Consider the following 22,892-nt stretch of genomic DNA (forward strand, 5'->3'; position numbering starts at 1 on the left):
GACTTCGGCTCAGGTCATGATCTCACAGCTTGTGAGTTCGAGCCCCGTGTCAGGCTCTATGCTGACAGCTCAGAGCCCGGAGTCTGCTTCAGATTCTGTGTCTCCCTCTCTCTCTGCCCCTAACACACTCGCATTCTGTCTCTGTGTCTCTCAAAAATAAATAAATATTTAAAAAAAAAAGACAAAAAATAACAAGTGTTGGTGAGGATGTGGAAAAGGAACCCTCGTGCACTGTTGGTAGGGATGTGAATTGGTGCTTCAGTATGGAGTTTCTTCAAAAAATTAAAAATAGCAAATACCATATGGTCCAATAATTCCACCACTGGGTATTTACCCAAAGAAAACCAAAACACTGACTCAAAAAGATATATGCACCTTATGTTTATCGCATTATTTATAATAGGTAAGATATGGAAGCAACCGAAGTGTCCACTGATAGATGAATAGATAAGGAAGATGTGATGTATACACATATTATGCAGCCATAGAAAAGGACAAGATAGTGCCATTTCAGACAAAATGGATGGACCTAGAGGGTATTATGCTAAGTGAAATAAATCAGACTGAGAAAGACGACTACCAATACGATTTCACTCATATGTGGAACTGGAAAAAATCCAAATAAGTGAATAAACAAACAAAAAGCAGACTCAGACGTTTAAACACAGGGAACAAACTGATGGCTGCCAGAGGGGAAAAGCGTGGGGGAACGGGCAAAATGGGTGAAAGGGAGTGGGAGACACAGGTTTCCCGTTATGGAATGAGTAAATCATGGAAATGAAAGGTACAGCAAAGGGAATACAGTCAAAGGTATTGTAATGGTGTTGCATGGTGACAGATGGTAGTTATACTTGTGGTGAACATGGCAAAACACACACACTTGTCGAATCACTATGTTGTACACCTGAAACAAATGTAACATCGTGGGTCAACTACATTAAAAGAAAAAAAAAAGGATACTGTACTCAACTTCTCATTTTATTTAAAAAAAAATTTTTTTTTAACGTTTTTATTTATTTTTGAGACAGAGAGAGACACAGCATGAATGGGGGAGGGTCAGAGAGAGAGGGAGACACAGAATCGGAAGCAGGCTCCAGGCTCTGAGCTGTCAGCACAGAGCACGACGCGGGGCTCGAACTCACAGACCGCGAGATCATGACCTGAGCCGAAGTCGGACGCTCAACCGACTGAGCCACCCAGGAGCCCCTCAACTTCTCATTTTAACCACTGATACTATATGGTCCCCTTCCTCTCTTTATTCCTAAATCTTAGGATACAATGATTGGTCATTTCCATTCATTCTGATTCGCTGGCCTCATGCTGTGAAGTTACAAGAAGGAAAGAAATCTCCTATTTTTCTCAGTCTCCGTGTAGTAAAAGAAAAAGTACCACCCCTTTAGTTAATAATACTATTCTTGCGATTTGGAGGGGAAAATACTTTGCTGCCGAAGTATAATCCACATAGAACTGACTGCCAGGTGAAACGTTCTGATGGAATGAGACCTTATTATAGAAGCTATTGACACAAGAACTCTAAATCGCTGAAAAGCACCACTCACCTCTTCCTGAACCCAACAGAGTAATGATGGAGTATTGATGAAATTCTGTCTGCCGCAGGAGGACAGCACAGTTCATTCTTAACCCAGAGTGGTTTATCAGGGATGCACAATGACATGACCCAGAGCTTAGCGAGCACAACCTCAGGACTCCGACATACCCATCACTGAGACGTCATATTCTATCAGCAGCGTTGCTTCTTGTCCACACTGTTTAAGAATACTCATGGCTTCGGCATGCGTGGTTCCAAGAAGCCGAATTCCATCCACACTGAGCAACCTGTCGCCAGGTTTGATGGTGCCCTCTCTGAAGGGAGAACACAGAAACAGTCTTCATTAATGTAACATAATGGGGGTTAGCATTAAGAGTCGCTCAGCCAAGGGGCACCTGGGTGGCTCAGTCGGTTGAGCGTCCGACTTCGGCTCGGGTCATGATCTCACGGTTCGTGAGTTCAAGCCCCGTGTCGGGCTCTGTGCTGATGGCTCAGAGCCTGGAGCCTGTTTCGCATTCTGTGTCTCCCTCTCTCTCTGACCCTCCCCCGTTCATGCTCTGTCTCTCTGTCTCAAAAATAAATAAACGTTAAAAAAAAAAAATTAAAAAAAAAAAAAAGAGTCGCTCAGCCAAAGAGGGTATTTCACACCTTCCCCCATCCATCCTATTTGCGCTTCGTCTTAAGCATCAAGAAAGCCTGCTGATTCCACTCCATTTATTATCAGTGAACCCAAGCAGGACTGGGAGCACTGGTGAAAAATTTCCCTAGTCTAGAAATTTCCCTATTGATTTATAAGGCCATTTTGGCAATCATTAAATTGATTCAGTCTCATATTCCTTGGAAGAGACAGGGAAATACTATTCTTTCTGCTGTGACCATAGACACTCAAGGCACTGGAAGAAGATGCCTGAGGACATTGGAGACTCCACTAAAATATAGCCAGGAGGCTTCCAGATTATAACCCTCCTGCCTCAGGGAGGGTCATGATACGAGAAATCAAACTGGGGTGGGCGGATTACAAGTTGAGGATTTGGAAAGGATAAGAGGGATCTCTTAAATATCCTTCGCCTAGATAATTCTCTAAGAACTTTGACTCTAAATTTTTATCTTAAACTTTTAGATTCCATTTCATCCTAAGTTAATTTGATAATATGTTGCTCAGAAACTAGTAGCTTGCTTCTGACATTTTTGTTAACCCCAAGGTAAATGTTAATAAGGAACGGAAATATTCTCATTTACTGCAGGAAGAATAATTCACAAGAGAAGCAGGAGAGGGGAAAAAAGGCAAGATTTCTGTGCAAATTCTGACTTTGTGTTGTCCTCTGAAAAGGCAAACATACTATGGTGCAGGTGAGAAATCAGTATCTTCATATTCTCTTATTTTATATTAAACACAAACTTTTTAGAAAAGTGAGTTAACAGTATGGATTTTGAAGGAGAATGAACCTGAATTCCTAGCCTGGCTCTTCCGTGTACTAGCTGGTAAGTCATGTACCCACACGGGGCCTCAGTTTTATCACTGTAAGTGTGGCTAAAAAGTACTTAGTAGGCAGTTGTGAGGACAAATAAAATAGTGTCTGCTAAACACATAGTACATTTCCTAGCACATGGCTCGGTGCTCAATCAATTGTATTTATTATTACTATTTCTATTGCATAAGAAAAGGTTTAAACATTCTATCCCGGTTTGAAACATAGGGCAGAGTCAGGGGCAACCAGGGCATTTTTCTCCCACCCTTCAACCACAGCGAATGGCCGGAGTTGTGGTCCCCTGCCTTTATGGAATTGACGTTTGCGATGGGAAATTAATACAAAGACAAGCATCTCCTGAGACAGCTAAGTTGTGCGTTTACATACGACCTCCTCTAATATTTGTGATATGAGAGATGAAGGAGCTGCCTCTTCAGATACTCAAATTAGTCCCGAAGAGATAGCTCTAGGTACTGACAACGCTCCTTCCCTTTTATTGAAATCACTTCCATTCTCACATACATAATCATCATCAACAGATAATAATAACCAGAAGGATGTTGATTAATAGTAACAGTCAGAACATCACCACCTATCTTTCCAGGGGAGGAGGTTAGCAATGGGAGACGATGTGTTTAAAGTACGTGCCTTTAAAAAGCCAGCTACCTTTTATTAAGTATCTACTGCATGAAAGGTCCCCTGCAAGGCCCCAGCCAGTCTCTGATAAAACTGAAGACCTTGTCAGGTAGGTATTATTATCGACATTTCACAGTGGAGGAAACTGAGCTTAGAACTGGTAAGTCACTTGCCAAACACATAGGGTAGTGAGTGTTGAGCCTGGAGTCAAACCTTCTTTCTTCTGATTTGGCAGCCCAACAATTTCAGTATTCACATTCCAACACGTTTGCTTAATATCTATCTTTCACTATGAAATTTCTAATTCCTCAACTCTATGCCAAAGTCCCCAGCTTTGTTGAATCTGTTTGGATAGTGACACAGACAGAGGAAGTTTACCTGTCAGCAGGTCCTCCGGGACGAACACACGTTATTACAACTGGACGAGATTTATTTCTATCATCATGTGCCCCTCCTGGCAAACAAAAGAAATACAGCTTATAAGTGCTTTCATTAAAAAAAAAAAAAAAAAAAAAAAAAAAAAAAAAAAATTCACTCACAAAATGGCAGCTGAGAAACTAAAGTACATTTTGTTGATGTATGGAGGAAAACATGTAAAATTTTTCCAAAAATCTTATTCATTTTATATAGAATATGTTTTTGAAGTCATGATGTCTCCACCTCTCAATAAACACATGGCTGTATTCAGGGGCGATATATAAAATATTTAACACCCAGCGTCGTAAGAACATAAACTACTGGGGCGCCTGGGTGGCTCAGTCGGTTAAGCATCCGACTTCGGCTCAGGTCATGAGCTCACGGTCCATGAGTTCGAGCCCCATGTAGGGCTCTGTGTTGACAGCTCAGAGCCTGGAGCCTGCTTCAGATTCTGTGTCTCCCTCTCTCTCTGACCCTCCCCCGTTCATGCTCTGTCTCTCTCTGTCTCAAAAATAAATAAACATTAAAAAAAATTAAAAAAAAAAGAACATAAACTACTTAACAAGTACTAGCCTAATTATGACAATAGCCAGTTATCAACAAAGTGCAGGTGGGTATACCTGTTGCCAATTAACCTGGGCTATAATACAGGTGAATAGGTCTACAACCTGGCATAAAGGAAGCAAAAACTGGAGAGGGGGGAAAATACGTAAGTATATAAAACAAGAAAGAAAAAACTTCAAGTGGCTGAGATGGGTTCCATTAAAGTTGGGGTGTTCAAAAAATGGACAGATAATTTCAAGACAACTGCAATGCTTAAATGGAGATTTTATTTCCATATACGGAAAACTTCTGCTCAAGAATTCTTGGAAACATAAAAGCTTTTAGATGGAAGGTAATTTATTATAAACTCTCTTCTAAATCCAGGACCCTTTTGTAGAACGTCCATAGTCTGTGCTCTCCCAGTGTTTTCTTGAGACCCACAAGATGGCCTACTAATTAGGTTTGAGGCAGCCCATTTCACATTTGGACATGTAGGGGTGTTAGAAGCTTCTTCCTAATTATTCATCTGATATCTATCTTCCTTCAATTTTCACCTACTTGTTCTTTTTCTATTATTTGGAGGAGTGAAACCAAAATGTATGCTTTCCACTACAAGAAACTTTTTCTGAAAGTTGAAAACAGTGATTATACACCTGCTAAGTCTCATCTTCTTTAGGCTGGACATTTCCACTTTCTTAACTATTCTGCACCTGACCTGATTTCCATATACCTCACCATCCTGGCTACCCACCAGATACCTGCCAGTATCTGATAAATACGAATGTTATCGTCAGATATTCCTTCCCTAACGCCTTCCTGGTAGAACAGACTGGCATTTCCCAAACTTGGAATGGGTAGAGAGGTCATCTTAAAGAATCTAACCTAAAAGACAAATCAAAAGGCATTCACTGCTCCCGATGAAGGCAAATGCTTCCTTTCTGCTTACTTCTATTACCAATGATTTATTCAGTCTGGCTGATTGATAAAAGCTCCCTTTCAGTACCTCACTCTTCCACTCAGTTTGATGGTTTCTTTTGAAATTCCTCATTGTTTACAATAGGAAATTCACAACTTCCTTGGAAAAGGATTTTAAAATGAAACCATGACAATAAATTACAGCACATGCTTACCCATATTTATATAAATACTACTATGTAATTTCTCTTTTGCAAGGGGATCATAAAAAGGTAGGTTTGTTTTCTCCTGAAGGGATATTGATTTAGAAAAGGATGGGGGCTGACGGCCATACAAGCTTCCATAATTTTGATTTGGAGGTCCACATTTAAATCTCTAACAGTGAATGAATGGCAAAGTGTGAGACGGCTCTGAATTTCTCGATATGTGACATTTTACCATTATTTGAAATAATGAACCAGATGTAGCTTGCGATTCACTTACATTTTACAAGTTTGGAACTGCAAAGCAACTGAGACACACAGAGCCCAGTGGTATTTCTCAATCCTGGCTGCCTGTTGGCATCAGTCCCCTGGAATGCTTTTTAAAAGTATCAATGCCAGAGACACAACGCAGACCAAATCTGAACATTGGGCTCTATCTAGCAGATGAGTAGACCTATCTATAATTTTAGAGTTGAGAATGATCGATAGGTAAATTTTCCTTGCCCAAAGTGAAAAAGAACTTAGTGGCAGAGTGCTTTCCCTATTGTCCCAAGCTGTTTGCCTTAGCTTGGCGGCGAGGGAACTAACTGAAATTTAACTCTGGCAAGATTTAGGCCAGAACATCAGTTTTCATTCTAAAGGTGCCAGGTTCTACTGTTCGGCGAGTCAAGGTGCTAGAACCTATGACACGTAGCACTGGAAATGCAATTCCATTCATCAGGTAAAAGCCTGTATTATTGTTCTACGACCCATTCTAATTGGTTAAGAAGAAATTCACCAGTACTAAATGAATATGCCCCATCTGTAATATTGCCCTCCTTCTTCCTGAAAGTCCTGGTGTTCTCACCAAAATAAGTTGAGCTCAAATTCCATCTATGCCATAATGTCTTCTTGGCCATGATAACACTTGCCCACAGTATTTTCTCATTCTGCAACTCTTTTTGTGACTAATCAAGATTCTGAAGCAATGGGTGGGTGTCACCTTTTGAGCAAGGAAGAGCCTTCAGATAGGCCTCAAACTAATCTAAACATTAAGTTCTTTATGTGATTCTTATGAGAAATTGCGCAAAATTTCACAAACTTTTACGTTCAACTAATATACTAAGTGAGTTTTTAAAGCCGACCAAAATATGGTGCCCCTAAACTAAAATCACTATAGCACTAAGAAGTCTGATGTCTGCACAAATCTAGGCAACATTCAATTACTTATTCATTTATTTGTTAAGGGCCTACGATGTACCAGATAGTATCCTAGGCTCATATTATAAAATTCTTATTACTCATGCACATACAGATATTTGGAATTCCTGCAAATGGCAAGATAAGCATTTTGCTAACATTATATCATCAGCTGTCTTGTGGTGGTTGTAGATTTCAAATGCTTCCGTTTTTTTCTGTTCCTAATGATAAATTACTGTTGTTTTAGTTCTTTCATTAGTAATTTGATTTACTATTGATTAACCACACAACTAGTAATGAATACCCAGCAGTATTTTTTACTGCAGCTTTTCAGTAATTAGGCTTGTATGCATGTGATTCAAGAGTGCCTCTCTATCATACTACACTGCAAAAACGGATTTGTATATACCACCCTCTGAGCCAAAATTACTTGTATATTGACTTTTTACTATATTCATCTAGTTCTTTTACACAGAAATTTGGGAATGGTTAAGGTAAATGATGAAAGTAAAATGATCCTGTTTGCACCACCTAAAAAAAAGGAGCTGGTCAGAAAAGGGTAATAATTGCTGGTCTAAACCACTCAGTGAATTCCTCGTTTTCCATTTTCTCTACCGCTCACTCAGGCACTTTGTCTTAAATTCACTGGACTATAATTCCCTGCAGATAGGGTCCTGTCCTATGACTCTCTAATACTTGGCCCTATGCTGACATGTTGACCTGTCCTTAATAAATACCTGACTGATTGATTTGCTAAATGATTGGTACAGAATGGAATCTAAGGCTTAGTCATTTAAGACAAATCTGTATAAATGAATGTATTTCTTTTATTCCTTGATGCATGTGCATTTATTAAGGTGTTTAGTTAATTAAAAAAATTTTTTAATGTTTATTTTTGAGAGAGAGAGACAGACAGACAGATAGACAGAGCATGAGCTGGGGAGGGCAGAGAGGGAGACATAGAATCCAAGGCAGGCTCCAGGCTCTGGGCTATCAGCACAGAGTCCAATGCAGGGCTCGAACTCATGAACCACAAGATCATGACCTGAGCTGAAGTTGGACACTTAACCGACTAAGCCACCTAGGCGCCCCAAGATGCTTAGTTAATTTTAATTAATGTTTTAATAATTTGGATAAATTTTAGGCCCTGGTGAAGTATAGAATATAATAGGTAAAAGCAAAAAAAAATCACGAAATGTGAAATGTTAAAAACATTTCTGATGCATACATAGTTCCCTACTGAACTTTACTGTCATACGCAGAATTATGAGTTGTTTATGTATAGTCTTTGAGGGGTGAAACTGCTAATATGAAAAATAAAATATTAAAAGTCAGAATTACAGCTCAGAATTCATGGTTTTATAGCCAAGTTGGAGTCACCTGAAATCTTTATGATTAATGTCATCCCATAATAAAATAAGTTAAGCTGATGCACATAGGTTCCCAAGGGATCAGATTATCTTCAATCCATTTTTAGAAAGCTACAATAACAAAATGTATTTCAGGAGAAAATAATTTAAACAAAGTTGTTTAATCCTAGTGTATTAAGTCAAACCAAGCCATATTCATCAACATTTTTGACTCAGAGATACAGAAAAGTATAAAGGGAAAGCAAAAGACACGTAGAAAAGTGGCAAATCAGCAGGATGAATGAATTGACAAGGTTTACAAACAGTGACTTCTTGCTCTGTATGGACTGAAAGCAGATCTAAGTCATTTGGATTCCACTCTGGTTCCTACTCATTGCTTTATTTTTTTAAAAGAATGGGTGCAAATATTATAAGGGGACTTTATGCATTGGGAACATCTGTTGTTGCTGTTGTTTTCAGGATGACTTTCTAGTTCACTCCCAATATTTCATTGACAAATTCTCTAAGAATATCTGATGGTTCATGTTTTCTAGCCACCACCTACCTCGGATTACAAAACCAAAGGTATTGCCTTCTTTATGTAATGTGACCTCCACCGTTCGGAAAATAACACTCGATCCTTGAACAGCTGAATGCAGGAAAGAGAGAGAAATATATTAAATCATAACAACATTTCCAGTTTTTTTTTAATGTGGCATAAAACACTACAGATCCCCCTTGCAAATAATTCTTGTTATGAAAAATACAAGTGTGATAACTTCTTTTCAAAGAAAATGTTAAAAAAAATACATACAAATACCATAAAATAGTTGTCTGCATTAGGGACTTAGGCTTAGACCCGAGTGGACTCAAAATCATAGGCACTTCCTTTCTTCTTATGTAGCCAGCTTCTAGCTAGAGTGTAATATTCACATCGTTAGAACTCTATATACCAGGAGAGACACTCTTCATGTAATCAAGAGAATTATTTTCCCTTTGTGAAATGCAAAAGCAATATGATTTTTGTAAACCTTGAAATAATTAATGCATTTACATTTATTTTTGGAGGAAATGCAGGAAGAAAAAGTATTACTCTCAAATTACCACTAATAGATTAGGCGATGAAGACAGATTTTCTGACACGATGCACAGCAACTAACAAAGACATCAGCAACCCAAATCAAACCTGGAGGGCAAAAATATTTCTGTACATTCAAAATGTTACTGTTGTCTAATAAAATATTTACTTGACTTCATTTGATACTATCATGCTTATGTTATGTTTGCCTGCTTACCGCTCTTACTTCACAAAATAAAACTGCATGGCCAAGTTGATATCTCTAATTAATATCACATACAGTATACGTGTGTAATACGGGGTGTAGGTTGTATGAAGGTATAGTAACTAAACTCTTCTGTGAGACTGTTTCCAGGCAAGTGGTGGGTAATTCTGCTTAGATAGTACACTATTGCTGAATTAAAAAACAACAACAACCAAATTTCCACAAATTAATATTTCATCATTATGGATACAGGGATGTTTTTATTCAGAGAGAGAAAAGAATTTGCAAGTATAGAATCTGATGGTCTTAGATCCTTAAGTGAATTTGTACAATGATATCTAATTACTTAATGCTGTGGTCCTTATCAATGGCATATTTTTAACGTTGCGATTAGATTTTGAAAACTTTATTGCATGAAACATTTATCAATAAGAAATATATGATGGAATATAGGTATAGATTCTAAAGATAGAATTTAATTGCATCTATTAAAAGAACATTTCTTGCCATTTACAGAAATAGGAAGTAATTTTAATGTAGCATTGATTACGATTATTTTTAATTATCAGAAATTCTGAATCCTCAAAGGAATAGACATGATTATGAAAAGCACACAGATAAATTCACAAAACTGCGCATATCTGGCTGGGATGTAAAGTACGTCACGAACTTGGATCTGCTGAAAAACAACATAACCCTACAGCTGAACAAATGTTTTGGTATACTGCTGATTTAATTAAATGTCATATTCTTGCTAGCAAGGGAATTTCAGTTCATTTTAATCAGCTAGGAACAGTACACAAATAGCTGAAAGTGTTGAGGTACAGTTTTAATTAAATGAAAGAAACTGAGTTCAAATCAAACGTTTTCTTATTTTCATGACAAACAAGCCACTTGAGGTAATTGGTTGAGAACACGATCTTTTTGTTCTAATGAAACAAATAGAAAGGAAAGGAAAAGATACAGGGAGAAAGAATTAATGAGCGTCCACTGTGTGCCAGGAAATCTGCAAAGTGGTTTACAAATACTGTTTCATTTAAACATTAAATCAACTTTTAATTCTATACAACCAAATTCTAATTCGGGGCCACCTGTCCTTGTTGGCCGGGTGTCTGTTCTGGGAATGAAAGGCACTGTAGTTTGGTGGCTCAGTCGGTTAAGTGTCCGACTTCAGCTCAGGTCATGGATCTTACCGTTGGTGAATCTGAGCCCCACATCGGGCCTTGTGCTGACAGCGTGATCCTGTTTGGGATTCTCGTCTCCCTTTCTCTGTGCCCCTCTTCTGCTCTCTCTCTCTCTCTCTCAATCAAAATAAATAAATAAACCTCAAAAAAATTTTTTAAAAAAGGCACCATAGTTCACCGTAGTTTGAATTTTGCTTGAGCTCAATCTTGTGGACCACAAACTCCTAGATTCCAATCTAGAGTCAATATAAAGACTTTTAGGATTATCTACAGCTTTGGATTATCCACACTCTTGCTGTTTATCCTTCACAAAAATAAATGTGAATGTTAACTACATTTTGATACTTAATGAAATAGATTTGGTCTTCATAATTTTCATTTGCATGACTGGATCTTGGTGACTGGGTTTTCATATCCAATAGCAGGACCCCTGCTATTGCCATGTGCATTTTATTCATTACTTCACATTTGTGTATGTGGACATAATGGATCCACATAAGGAGCTTCCCCAGAGAATCAAATGCAGTACACAGAAGGGTTAAGTTGAAATGAATATTGCAATGCAAAAATACTTCTCCTCAGTATTTTAGTGGTGCTGCTGTCCCTTGTTTCTCTATGGGAATATGCATGTACTGCTATCCATATTATTTTACTATGGCAGATTAGATTTTTCTACATTATATACTATTTCCCTGACTCCTCAACTCCTACCTCAATAGCATGATAAGGGTTGTATACTTTCCCTCCTCAATATGTCGGGCTTCTCCATGTGACTCGCTTTGGCCAATGGGATGTTAAGAGATGTAATAAGCACTTGGTTGGAAATGTGCTCGGGTAGTTGGGACTATCCTGCTTTTCCTCTGCTATGGCCACAGGAAGAGCTTTCTCTGGGTGGCTTCTGCTCCTTCAGACTGAATCCTGGAAGGAAATACGTGGAGGAGACCTGAGACTGCTCCCCCCCGCCTCCCATTGCCATCATCATCATCATCAGCAGCATCATCATCATGTGTCACCTGTCTATCTCTCTTAGAATTGGAATTGAGAAGTAAGAGACAATCACAGGGACACACTTTAACACATCTTTTTGAATTAAAGAACTCCGTCTGATAGAAAGCTAATCTGATTTAGCCGATGGTTTAACAGTGAGGATTGCCTTTGCCAATCAGATTCTGTAGCAGACATTTTCCATAAAATAAATGAGGCAAATACGTAGCTCTAAGGTCTGAATGGAAACTTCACTTAAAGGTATATAAAATGAACAGCATGCCAGAAATTATACCCTTTCCAACGATTTAAGTTTATAATAAAGAATGTTAGGTGGCTTACTAAAAAATAAATGAGGATTATGGTTTCAAAATTCTTTAGGGATTATGTCACCACAAAACATGAAGGCTTTGCTCTAGACAAACTTTTAATTTTTAATTTTAGAGAGAGAGAGCACGCAGGGGAAAGAGACAGAGAGAGAGAATCCCCAGCAGACTCCACGCTCAGTGCAGAGCTTGACATGGGGCTCGATCCCATGACCCCGGGATCATGACCTGAGCCAAAACCAAGAGCTGGACACTCAACTAACTGAGCCACCCAGGTACCCATAGACCAACTTTGAATACATAAATATCTGAGATACAGTTTGGAAATATTCTCTCTAAATACAGTCTCAAAACTACCATGTAATTCTAAAGTCAGAAAGAACTTTAGAGCTCATGTAGATCAACCACTCCATTTTCATAAAGAATCTGAGTCTTACAAAAGGTAAGTGGTTTGAGCAAGGTCAGAATTCCACTCCTTCTCTATCAGATCACATACACACAGACATGCAACAAATATCCTTCCTCCACTTCTTTCTGGACTCTGGGGGTGGCTGAGCCTCAAATTATGTGATTCTTGAGAGTTACCTGTCTCGGCCTTGGCCTTGGGCAGCTTATTTTTCAGCAATCTGCTCTCTCCCTAGGGCCTCACTGCAGCGGCTTGGTCCAGCTCTAGCAGTCTGAGCTCAGTGAAGGGGATGTTTATTAATCCCTTCAACCTCCCTGAACTCAAAGATCTTATTAATTTATCCAAACATAATAGAGACAGAGATAATCCTTGGAGACTAGATCTCTTCTATCTGATTTCTACCATCGAATTCACACTTTCGTTTTAAAAAATATTTTTCCTCTTCCTCATCAGCTTTAATGCACCAGGAAGGAAAAGGTGGTATAATCACCAAGTCATGATAGGTTTTAACTCCTGTATATGTCTGATATCCACTCTACTCTTTAACCTTACTAATGCTATATTTGTTCAGGATGTCACCTCTCTTTTGGAAAACCGTAACAGCCTTCAGGCGGCTGATAGCCTCTTATCTATTCTCCATTTGGCTTCCTAAAATGAGAACTCTAAAAACTCAAATCTGTTGATGATGTTCGTTGGCTTTAAAAGCCTTTAAAGGCTTCTTGCTGCCCACCTGATTTATCCAGGCTCCACCAGTGTGGCTTCCATCATTTTGTTCCTGTCCACCTCACTGGCCTTATCTCCCTCCAGGTCCTCTCTTTCCCTTTGTGCCTCAACAACAATAGTCCGTTTGTGGTTCAAACCTGTGCACTGGGCTAAGTTCTTCCTTCCTTGCTCTCCCCTCTGCCCAAAATGTTCCTCTTCTTCCTGGATCTGCATAACCTCCTTCAAAGCTTCTCAAACTCCTTGCTGTGTAGTTCACACATAATTTGGCAAATCTCCACTACTGGCCTTACCCCTGGAAAGCTGTACTAAGAGTTTGTTTTAGAAAGAGGGTGTGTTTTGTTGATATTTATTTCCCCAGTGGAATCAAAATGGTTAATCCAAGAGCATTAGCTCTAGATATCTGGATTCTCTTAACTCCTTGGCGATCCTTTGAGATAGTGATTTCAAAACAAATGGACTCCTTTAAAGTAAAAGAAAGCACAGTACTTTCAGTGGAATAATAATAATGTAATAATGACTAACAGGCACTATATCTTACTGAGTACATGACAATGATCCAACTATTTCACATGATTATAGCCTTGAATTCTGACAAAAATTCTACACTATTATAGCCATTTTACAGATGAGAAACCTAAGGCTCAGAGAACTTAAATAACATGCCCAAGGTCACACAGCTGGACAGGGGGAGAAACTGATATTTAACTAGTGACACAGTCCAAGCTCTCAGCGCTCGATTTTACTGTCTACTCTTGCTGAAAATGAAAAACGTTACAGGGAGGTTTTTGAACACAGACCTCAATTGATTTTGTTATAAAAACACCATTATATTTTTGGTGTTGGGTTTTATGTTCAGAATAAGAACTCACGACTGGTCATATACGCTCACTCCCTGAGTGCTCACGTTTGGTCCCAAAGCTTCAAACACCCTCTATATTCCCATTACTCTAAATGTACATTTCCAGCCCAGATCTTTCTCCCAAACTCCTAACCCCATCTCTCGTGCTTTTCTTGACATTTCTTCTCTGCACATCAAAGAGACACGTCCACTGTAGCATTTCAAACAATGAACGTCTTCTGATGGCCCCCTCGCAAATGAGCCCTGCCCACATTCTTGCCCAACCCCATGAATGGCAACCCTGCCCGTCCGGTTGCTCAGGCCCAAAATCTCAGGGGGTCTTTGACTCCTCTATTTCTGTACAACCCACATCCGATCTGTCAGGAGGTCCTGATGGCTCTACCCTCAAAATAGATCAAGAAGGTAACTGCTTTTCGATATCCTCACCACCGTCTCTCACCTGGATCACGACAACAGCCCCCCAGCTGGTCTCCCAGCTTCCACCCTAGCCACCGCAGTCTGTTCTCAACACAACAGCCTGAGGGAGCCTTTGAAAACAGGAATTAGACCCTGTGCCTCCTGCCCCAACTCATACAATGCCATCCTCTATCACCCGGAGCCAAACTTAAGGTCCTTCCAACGGCCTCCAAATATACCTCATCCGTTACATTTTTGACCTCCTCTTCTACTTCTCTTCACGCTCACTCTGCTCCTGCCAAATTACCCTTCTTAACGTCTCTCCAACAACCCCAGGGTATTCCTGCCTTTGATCTTAGCCCTGGCTGTTCTCTCTGCAGTTCTCTTTCCCCAGAAATCCACACGACCAACTTTCTCACTGCCTTCAAGTCACCGACACAGCCTCAGTGAGGCTTTTCCGAGCCACCCGATCTCAAACTGCAATCCCACACCTCTCCCCACCTTCCCAATCCCTCTCCTGGCTCTTTCTTTTTTCTCCTAGCATTCATGACCCCTAGCATTCATGCTGTCCAGTTTACTTATCTACTGGGGTCTTGTTTTGTTATCCGTCTTCCCTTGTCTAAATGTAAACTCCACCGGTATACAACGCGGCGGCCGCAATGTAACAAGTGCTCAACAAGTCATTGGTGAACAAATGACTTATTATCAATGATTAATATTCAGTCTGAGTTCTCACTGGCATAGAAAAGCAAAGGGCTTTGTCAGGCTGGCATCTATGTTGACAGCTTAATAATAGGAGACGTGGTGTTAGCAGAGCATGGCTTAAATGCAGGCCCGCAGTAACACACAGCATAAGTATATGTCACAACGAATAAGCATATGGACTTTGGAGTCAGGGAGCCTGGCTTCACATACTGATTCTGCTGCCTATTTATTTGGGGAAGATACTTCACTCAAGCCTCTGTAAATGAGAAATTTAATGATAATAATGCCTCTCTTATAGTGCTAATGTATGCATTATTTATCAAAAATTTTTATTGTGCCAGCTACTGTTCTAACTGTCCAACAAATACTAACTCATTTAATCCTCACAACAGCTATACAAGCAGGAACTAACATTACGCCCATTTCCCAGTTGTGGAAACTGAGACACAGAAAGCTTGAGCAACTTCCTCAAGGGCACGCAGTTAAAGGTGAAGCTGGGATCTGAACCTGGCTCTTTGACATCCAAGTCCAGCTCTGCTAGGCTGACACTCCTTATGGTGAGAATGAAGCGTATCCATGCAGGTCAGGTTCCTTATAAAGCCGGACATTTAGTAAGCTCTGGAAATGTGTTGGCTACTCTGGTTACATTACTATTATTTTTACTTGGTAAGAATGTGCTTTGAATCAATTTTCATGCTTCAGAAATTAACATAACTATACAAGAATCAACACAGAACACATTACACATGCTTTTCCTAACCCTAGTCCCTCTGTGCAGAGCTTGGATCGAACTTAACGTGCAGACCTTACAAACGGTGATATACACAGATGACCTTAATGGAACACGAGTCCTGTATAATTTTATTGTTCTCTGAGCTCTTTTTGATTCTTCTGGAGTGGGCTATAGGTGTATCAATTTAAATAATTTCTAAATATCCAGAAATGGGTGTTCTATCACTCCTGTAATGAGACAACGATGCCAAAAGGGAAAACATGGAGAACAAATTGTTTTAGGCAGAGGGGTGGCGTAGCTGTCCCGCCCCTGAATTGTGATTACTTACAGACTGGCGGCAGCTCATACTCGACTTCAAGAACCACTCTTTCCCCAACGTTCTTCAGCAAGCTGATGATCTCATCATGGCGGAACTTGGCCAGGTTGATCCCATTCACTGCTTTGATGTAGTCACCCACATCCAGCTGATCGCTTCTGCAAAATAGGCAAGGTGGCTTCAGTGGACCCGTCCTCTCCCCAGGCCTGCCCCCGTTTTCCACTTTCCCTTCCTGCAAATGCACGTAAGCCCGGGAGGCCTGCCTGGCAGGAGCCCCTGCCTCCTAGGATACGGAGGGATACTTTGAAATATCCCTCTATTGGATCTGCTACGGTCTCTCATTTTTTTCCCTAACCCTTTCCCTCTTTTGTTTTTAAAGAGCACATAAAATAAAATAAAGAGGTTTTGGGTTTTTTGTTTTGTTTTGTTGTTGTTGTGTTTTTTTTTTTTTTTTTGTTGCTCTGTCCATAAAGAGTTTGGTTCTCTAGAAACAGATGATCCAGACATGCCCAGACTTTTTCTTTCCTTTCATTCTCTCTCATTTTTGCTGCCTGCCTCCTGGACATTTCCTAGCTCTCAGTATCTGCACTGGGAGTTTGTTGAGGGCTAAGGAGAGGGTCCGCTTGTTCTGCTATTGAATGCTTACAGCAGGGCTGATTAAAAAAGAACAAATTACAATGAAAGCATTGGGTTTCAGTACCATTCTCGCCTCTCTTCAACACCATAGAAGAACCATGGCTACTTTGGGGGTTTTAGGCAGACTTTACTTCTAAGGCAAGAGCAAGCAATGAGACCAAAGACAGTACTTAAAATTCGCGTCACGGATAAGGACCTTCAATAATACCTTCTCCCCAAACAGAAACATGTGTGCATTTATTTTACCTAAGTCCGGCCTGAATCATTCCTCTTTCGCAAGCTTTCCTGTGCCAGCCTGCGGTCCATGCTGTCCTTCCTCCCTCGGGTTCACTAACTCACTGGGCAACGTTACCACCCAATGCTCTGTGACGATGCTCACGTTGTGGCAATGCTGTTATTGTTCTCAAACTTTTCGTGTTGTTCATACCCATTTTCTCTAGTAAATTATCAGCCCCCTTAGGGCAGAGTTCTTATCTTTAATTATTTTCCTTTACTACTTATAAAATGGTAGTGCCTTAAACAATGGCTAATTTGGTCATTGATAATATAACCGGCACAGCATTACTTTTTTTTTTTAAATTTCTCCACATTTTATTTGAATTCCAGTTAGTTAGCAGACAGTGCAACACTGGTTTCAGGAGTAGAATTCAGTGATTCATCACTTACATACAACGCCCAGTGCTCATCACAAGCGCCCTCCTCAATGCCCATCCCCCATCTAGCCCATCCCCCAGACACCTCCCTCCATCAACCCTCAGTTTGTTCTCTACCATTAAGGGTCTCGTGTGGTTTGTTTCTCTCTCTTCTCTCCCCCCCGCCCCTTCCCATATGTTCATCTGTTTTCTTTCTTAAGGTCCACATATGAATGAAATCATATGGTATTTGTCTTTCTCTGATTAACTTATTTTGCTCAGCATAATGCACTCTAGCTCCATCCACATCATTGCAATCGGAAAGATTTCCTTCTTTTTGATGGCCGAGTAATACTCCATTGCATTGTGATATATACCACATCTTCTTTATCCATTCATCCATCGGTGGACATGTGGGCAGTCTCCACAGTTGACAATGCCAACAATACTTTAAAAATTTTTTTTAACGTTTATTTATTTTTGAGACAGAGAGAGACAGAGCATGAACGGGGGAGGGTCAGAGAGAGAGGGAGACACAGAATCTGAAACAGGCTCCAGGCTCCGAGCGGTCAGCACAGAGCCCGATGCGGGGCTCGAACTCACGGACCGCGAGATCATGACCTGAGCCGAAGTCGGCCGCTTAACCGACTGAGCCACCCAGGCGCCCCAACAATACTTTAAATTATAGCATCAATACGACTGAAGATCTTCACCCTATTTACCTGTGCTACAGGGCCTACCTATGAAAAAGTTCTGGAGACATATGAGACCCTAGCATCGGAGATTGGCCATGACTGTTATAAAATAAAGGAAGCTGTCGGTGTGGAAAGAAATCTCTTTCCTCGTGAAAAAAGGAGATGACGGTGTCTGTGTTGACATCAGCCTATTTCATAAACAGTACCTCAGATTATGAAGCAGTCAGTTGGCTTAAGCTTATACATTGTACAGATGGGTTGATCACCAAAAGTAATCACTATTTTTTTTTTATTAAAAAAAATAATAGTGATTTTTTTTAGCGCCACCCAGGCGCCCCAAGTAATCACTATTTTTGATGATACTTTGTAAGGTTAAGAAGGCCCAAACTATTTTTGCGATTACGTGGACAAGACTATTGGTGTCCAGGACTTAAGATACATTAACCTCACTTTTAACGAAACCTGACCATCGCATCTGAAGTAAATTTTGAATCTGTCTATAAGGCAAGCCTGCCTGGACCCAGCACACAGGACATTCTGCCTTTCACAAGAGCGAGTGCAGTCTGCAGCCCATTGCACGAGGACAGAACAACGCCTCCCCATCTAAGCTTCCTATCCTTTTGGAAACCTCATCTTTGTCTTGATGAAAAGGGAAATGTCACAAGTAGAAAAGCAGAGAAGATGGGAGACAAGCAAAATCGTCACTTAGAAACTCAGAGCTGGGTTTCCCTACTCCTGTAGGCTTACCACATCCCTGCACGGGCGCTCCCTGCATACGCATGATACGGGCCATCTGTTCCATTTACATGATCGGAGTGCATCAGTCCCACTACAGCCCGTCTGCTGTCCAGCAGCATAGTTGGGGACTGGAGCCACAAAGACGTTTTAAAATTAAAGTCTTGTGAGGGCCAGGCGGCTCCCCGGTGACTTGGCACAGGCCAGAAAAGCTTCTACAAACACGCCCGGGTGTGCTTCTGCCCGGCAGATGGCAGCTGTCATTTGTTTATTAGTGACCGTTTCTGATGGAGCTTCGGTTTTTGGATTAGTCACACCCTGTGTTCCCTTTCCCACGTTTCCCTGAGGGAGTTACCTGGCAGCAATTCCCCCTTGCCGCAGGTTAGACACGCGTGGCTTGCCATCCTTGTCAATTCCGCCCGATACCGTCAGCCCGAGGGTAGTGCCTTCCTTCTTCATCAGCTCAACCACGGTGGAGCCCTTGAATTCCTCTGTTAAGAGAAAAGCATTTGCCTTATTAAAGAGAGAAGTACGAGGCGCAGTTGCGCATGGCAAAGGGACTCCTTCCCATAAACTCTTTCCGCTTTCTCTTGGACGAGAAAAGGTCTGTGGCCTCTTTTCCCTTGCAGTTTGCAGCGTGTCTCGTAAAGACGTGCGTGCAGGTAAAGTCGACGCAGACATCCCGTTATAGGTTATTAAAATGGGTACCAGTGGGGTAATCCACTCTAGGTTCACAACAAAGAGACTGACATGGGTTAGATACAAACAATGATATTTGCCCTTTGTTTTCTGCCATTCTCAAGGGACTTTCTCTGGTTTCTCTCCTTGTAACTCCAAAGGGAGCAATAGAGAGTTGTAACATAAGGGCCCAGAACAGAATTTCAAATAATAATACAACAAAAAATAATCTACTTATTTATTTATTGAAGTTTATTTATTTGCAGAGAGACAGCATGCGAGTGGGGTAGGAGCAGAGAGAGGGGGGAGAGAGACAGTCCCAAGCAGGCTCCACACCGTCAGCACAGAGCCCGATGCCCGGCTTGATATCACAAACCGTGAGACCATGACCTGAGCCGAAACCATGAGTCGGACGCTTAATCAACTGAGCCACCCAAGGGCTCCCAAAATAATTTTAAATAGTAATACATATCATGCAGCAGCAGACCTCAAGTTCCTGGTACATTTCAGCTGAATAAGCCAATGGGCACAAGAGAAGAGAGCTTTCTACAGATTCAACAAAAAATATGACTGACTCCATTGTTTTCTATCTTTCAGAAAACAAAGTACAATGGCTTCACGTAACAACTCACATCACTTCTTACCAAAATGTGTCACAATATGGTAAGGTGGTGTTGGTCCTCAGAAACTCCAGATAATTGCCATAAATCCCTCATCTCACAGATCTTATCCAGACAATGTCTACGCACCAAGAGGGAACCCAAGTCTTCTGATTTTAGGCACAACAGAAAGTGAGAAACCTTTAAGAATACCCTTTCTTTCAGAAGTAAAAATGAGTCGAGTCAACATTTACCTATCCAGACGTCAATTCTGATCAGCACTGTTTTCAAATTCTCTGTTATATTATTCCTCCTCTGCATACACACTTTCTGGGTAGGGACGGGAAACTCAAGCTTTCTAATTCCTCCCGACTTACATTATGAATTTCGGGAGTTATCAACTTCTAGGACATCAAAGAGTCTCATATTAAAACGCAAGAATGGGGGCGCCTGGGTGGCTCCGTCGGTTAAGCATCCGACTTCGGCTCAGGTCATGATCTCACAGTTCATGAGTTCGAGCCCCACGTCGGGCTCTGTGCTGACGGCTCAGAGCCTGGAGCCTGCTTCAGATTCTGTGTCTCCCTCTCTTTCTCTGCTCCTCCCCTGTTCATAATCTGTCTCTCTCTGTCTCAAACATAAATAAAAACATTAAAAAAAATTTAAAAAAATGCAAGAATGGACTTTCTTCTTCGAAGTTAAGAAACCAAAAAGGTTATTGGCATACCTCTTCCCCTTCCTTAATTACACATAACAGAGTTAATTATCATTTCAAAAATCTATATGAATGCTTATCATAAAAGTTCTTAAATTGTTGCTGCTGGCATACTATCCCACTAGCTGATGAAAAAAATCAAATCATGTTAATAAAAGGAATGATCACTCATCGGATCTTGGACGGAGAACAGAGTACTCCAGGAAGGAATGCGAGGGGGGCAGGACACTGATTTCCTCAGCAATGTACTGAGTACCATTCCAGGCAAGGCTTTCAAGATTCCCAGGTCCTGTGACCTTAGCACGCAAAAACACCCTTTTCCATGACAGACTCATGACCCTGCATACATGAGCTGTTATTGCTTTTTAAAGTAAAAGCCAAGGAAGAGTGTGAATGCTGTCAGCTTCATTCATTACATTTCGTATGAGAGACCAAATAATGATTGAAATTCAATAATCAAAATTCTTGTCATGTGCGTAAAAGCACAGGGCCTTTTACATCACTTAACAGACGCATTTGAAACAAAATTCCATCATTGGGTGCATTTAACCTGTGCCCTTTTAAAACAGAATAAAACAACCCCTTCTACATCCCATAAAAACATACATAGGCCCAACTGGTATTTAAAGAGGTCAACCTAACAACTGCTATAAGTCCTTCTTGGCAGAAGGGTAGGTATAAATTATTTTAAAAATCAGGTTAAGTAATTAAAGTAATGAGAACTACATAACAGATGAGGACTGTTCACATTACAGAGACATAATGTGCTTAACGATTCTGCCCAACAAAAGAACTCTTCGCATTTTGTCTAAATATGTATGTTGATCATTTGAGCATTTGGTTATAGGTCTGTACGTGAAGAATTAGAAGCATAGTTCTTTAAGGGCCCATCTCAAGGTCAAATCTCAAAGGTCAATCAGAAATGTGCAAAGAATCAATGATGAAACAGTAATACCAGGCAAGGTAGAAATAAATCTTAACTAATAAAATTTTCATTTCTACTCAGGTTTTCAAGAACATGCTTCCTGCATAAAATGGGCTACCAGTGCACAGGTGCAGCTTTATGGGATGTGCACAATGTAGTTTTCTCCAGAAGGAACCGAGGTCCTTACCAGACTTCTGGCTGAATCCTGAAAATCTAGAAAAACCTTAACTCCTGTTTTTTTTTTTGTTTTTTAATTTATTTATTTATTGGGGGGGGGCGGGGAGCAGGGGAGGGGCAGAGTGAGAGGGAGAGAGTGAGAATCCCAAGCAAATTCTGCACTGTGCATGGGGTTCGATGCAGGGCTTGAACTCACGAACCAGGAGATCACGGCCTGAGCCGAAACCAAGACTCTGATGCTTAACCAACAGAGCCACCCAGGCAGCCCATAGAAAAAGCTTAATTCCTTTAATTTAATCTGTGTTAAAATATAAACCCATCTGGGTTTCCTTGTGAACTGGTCGATTCCCCTCTAATGAAAACAAATTTTTTTAATGTTTATTTATTTTTTGAGAGAGAGAGAGAGAGACAGAGCACGATTGGGGGAGGGGCAGAGAGAGAGGGAGACACAGAATCCGAAGCAGGTTCTAGGCTCTGAGCCAGCAGCACAGAGCCTGATAGGTGGCTCAAACCCACGAACCCATGAGATCATGACCTGAGCCAAAGTCAGACGCTTAACCAACTGAGCCACCCAGGCGCCACAATTACCCTTTAATTTTAAAATGTTTCAAATCTTTCCCCAAGAGCCAGTTTTAATAACACGAAAGAAAGAAAATACTGACGTACCAGTTAATTGAGTAATTTGTACATTCATTGATTCAAGTATTTACTGAGTGCCTACGAAGAGCCAGACGATGAAACTCAAAAGACGAGAAAAGTTAGAGATGCTTACAGCCTAGTCACAGAGGCAAAGGAGTCACAGACCAGCATGCCAGAGTGTGGTTTGGGCTAAGGGGGGCATAGAAGAGAAGGTCCTGGCTGCAATAGAGAGTGAAGGCTCAGCGTTCCAAATGCAACATCTATTTCACAATTTTGTCTCCTGTCTAAT

General features: G+C 40.7%; 1 protein-coding gene across 11 annotated transcripts in view; it reads right to left on the reverse strand.

The window, feature by feature from the left end:
• Positions 1–22,892, reverse strand: part of GRIP1 (glutamate receptor interacting protein 1) — a 682,693-nt gene that overhangs the window by 133,104 nt on the left and 526,697 nt on the right. For all 11 annotated transcript variants that reach the window (XM_042992703.1, XM_042992699.1, XM_042992700.1 and 8 more), the window contains 5 exons: positions 19,229–19,364; positions 16,188–16,333; positions 8,826–8,909; positions 4,033–4,108; positions 1,718–1,863 (listed from right to left, as the gene is read on the reverse strand). In XM_042992703.1, the coding sequence (XP_042848637.1) occupies positions 1,718–1,863; positions 4,033–4,108; positions 8,826–8,909; positions 16,188–16,333; positions 19,229–19,364 (588 nt within the window). The remainder of the gene's footprint in view (positions 1–1,717; positions 1,864–4,032; positions 4,109–8,825; positions 8,910–16,187; positions 16,334–19,228; positions 19,365–22,892) is intronic.

Source organism: Panthera tigris, chromosome B4 (genome assembly GCF_018350195.1).
Source record: "Panthera tigris isolate Pti1 chromosome B4, P.tigris_Pti1_mat1.1, whole genome shotgun sequence".
Classification (NCBI taxonomy): Eukaryota; Metazoa; Chordata; class Mammalia; order Carnivora; family Felidae; genus Panthera; species Panthera tigris.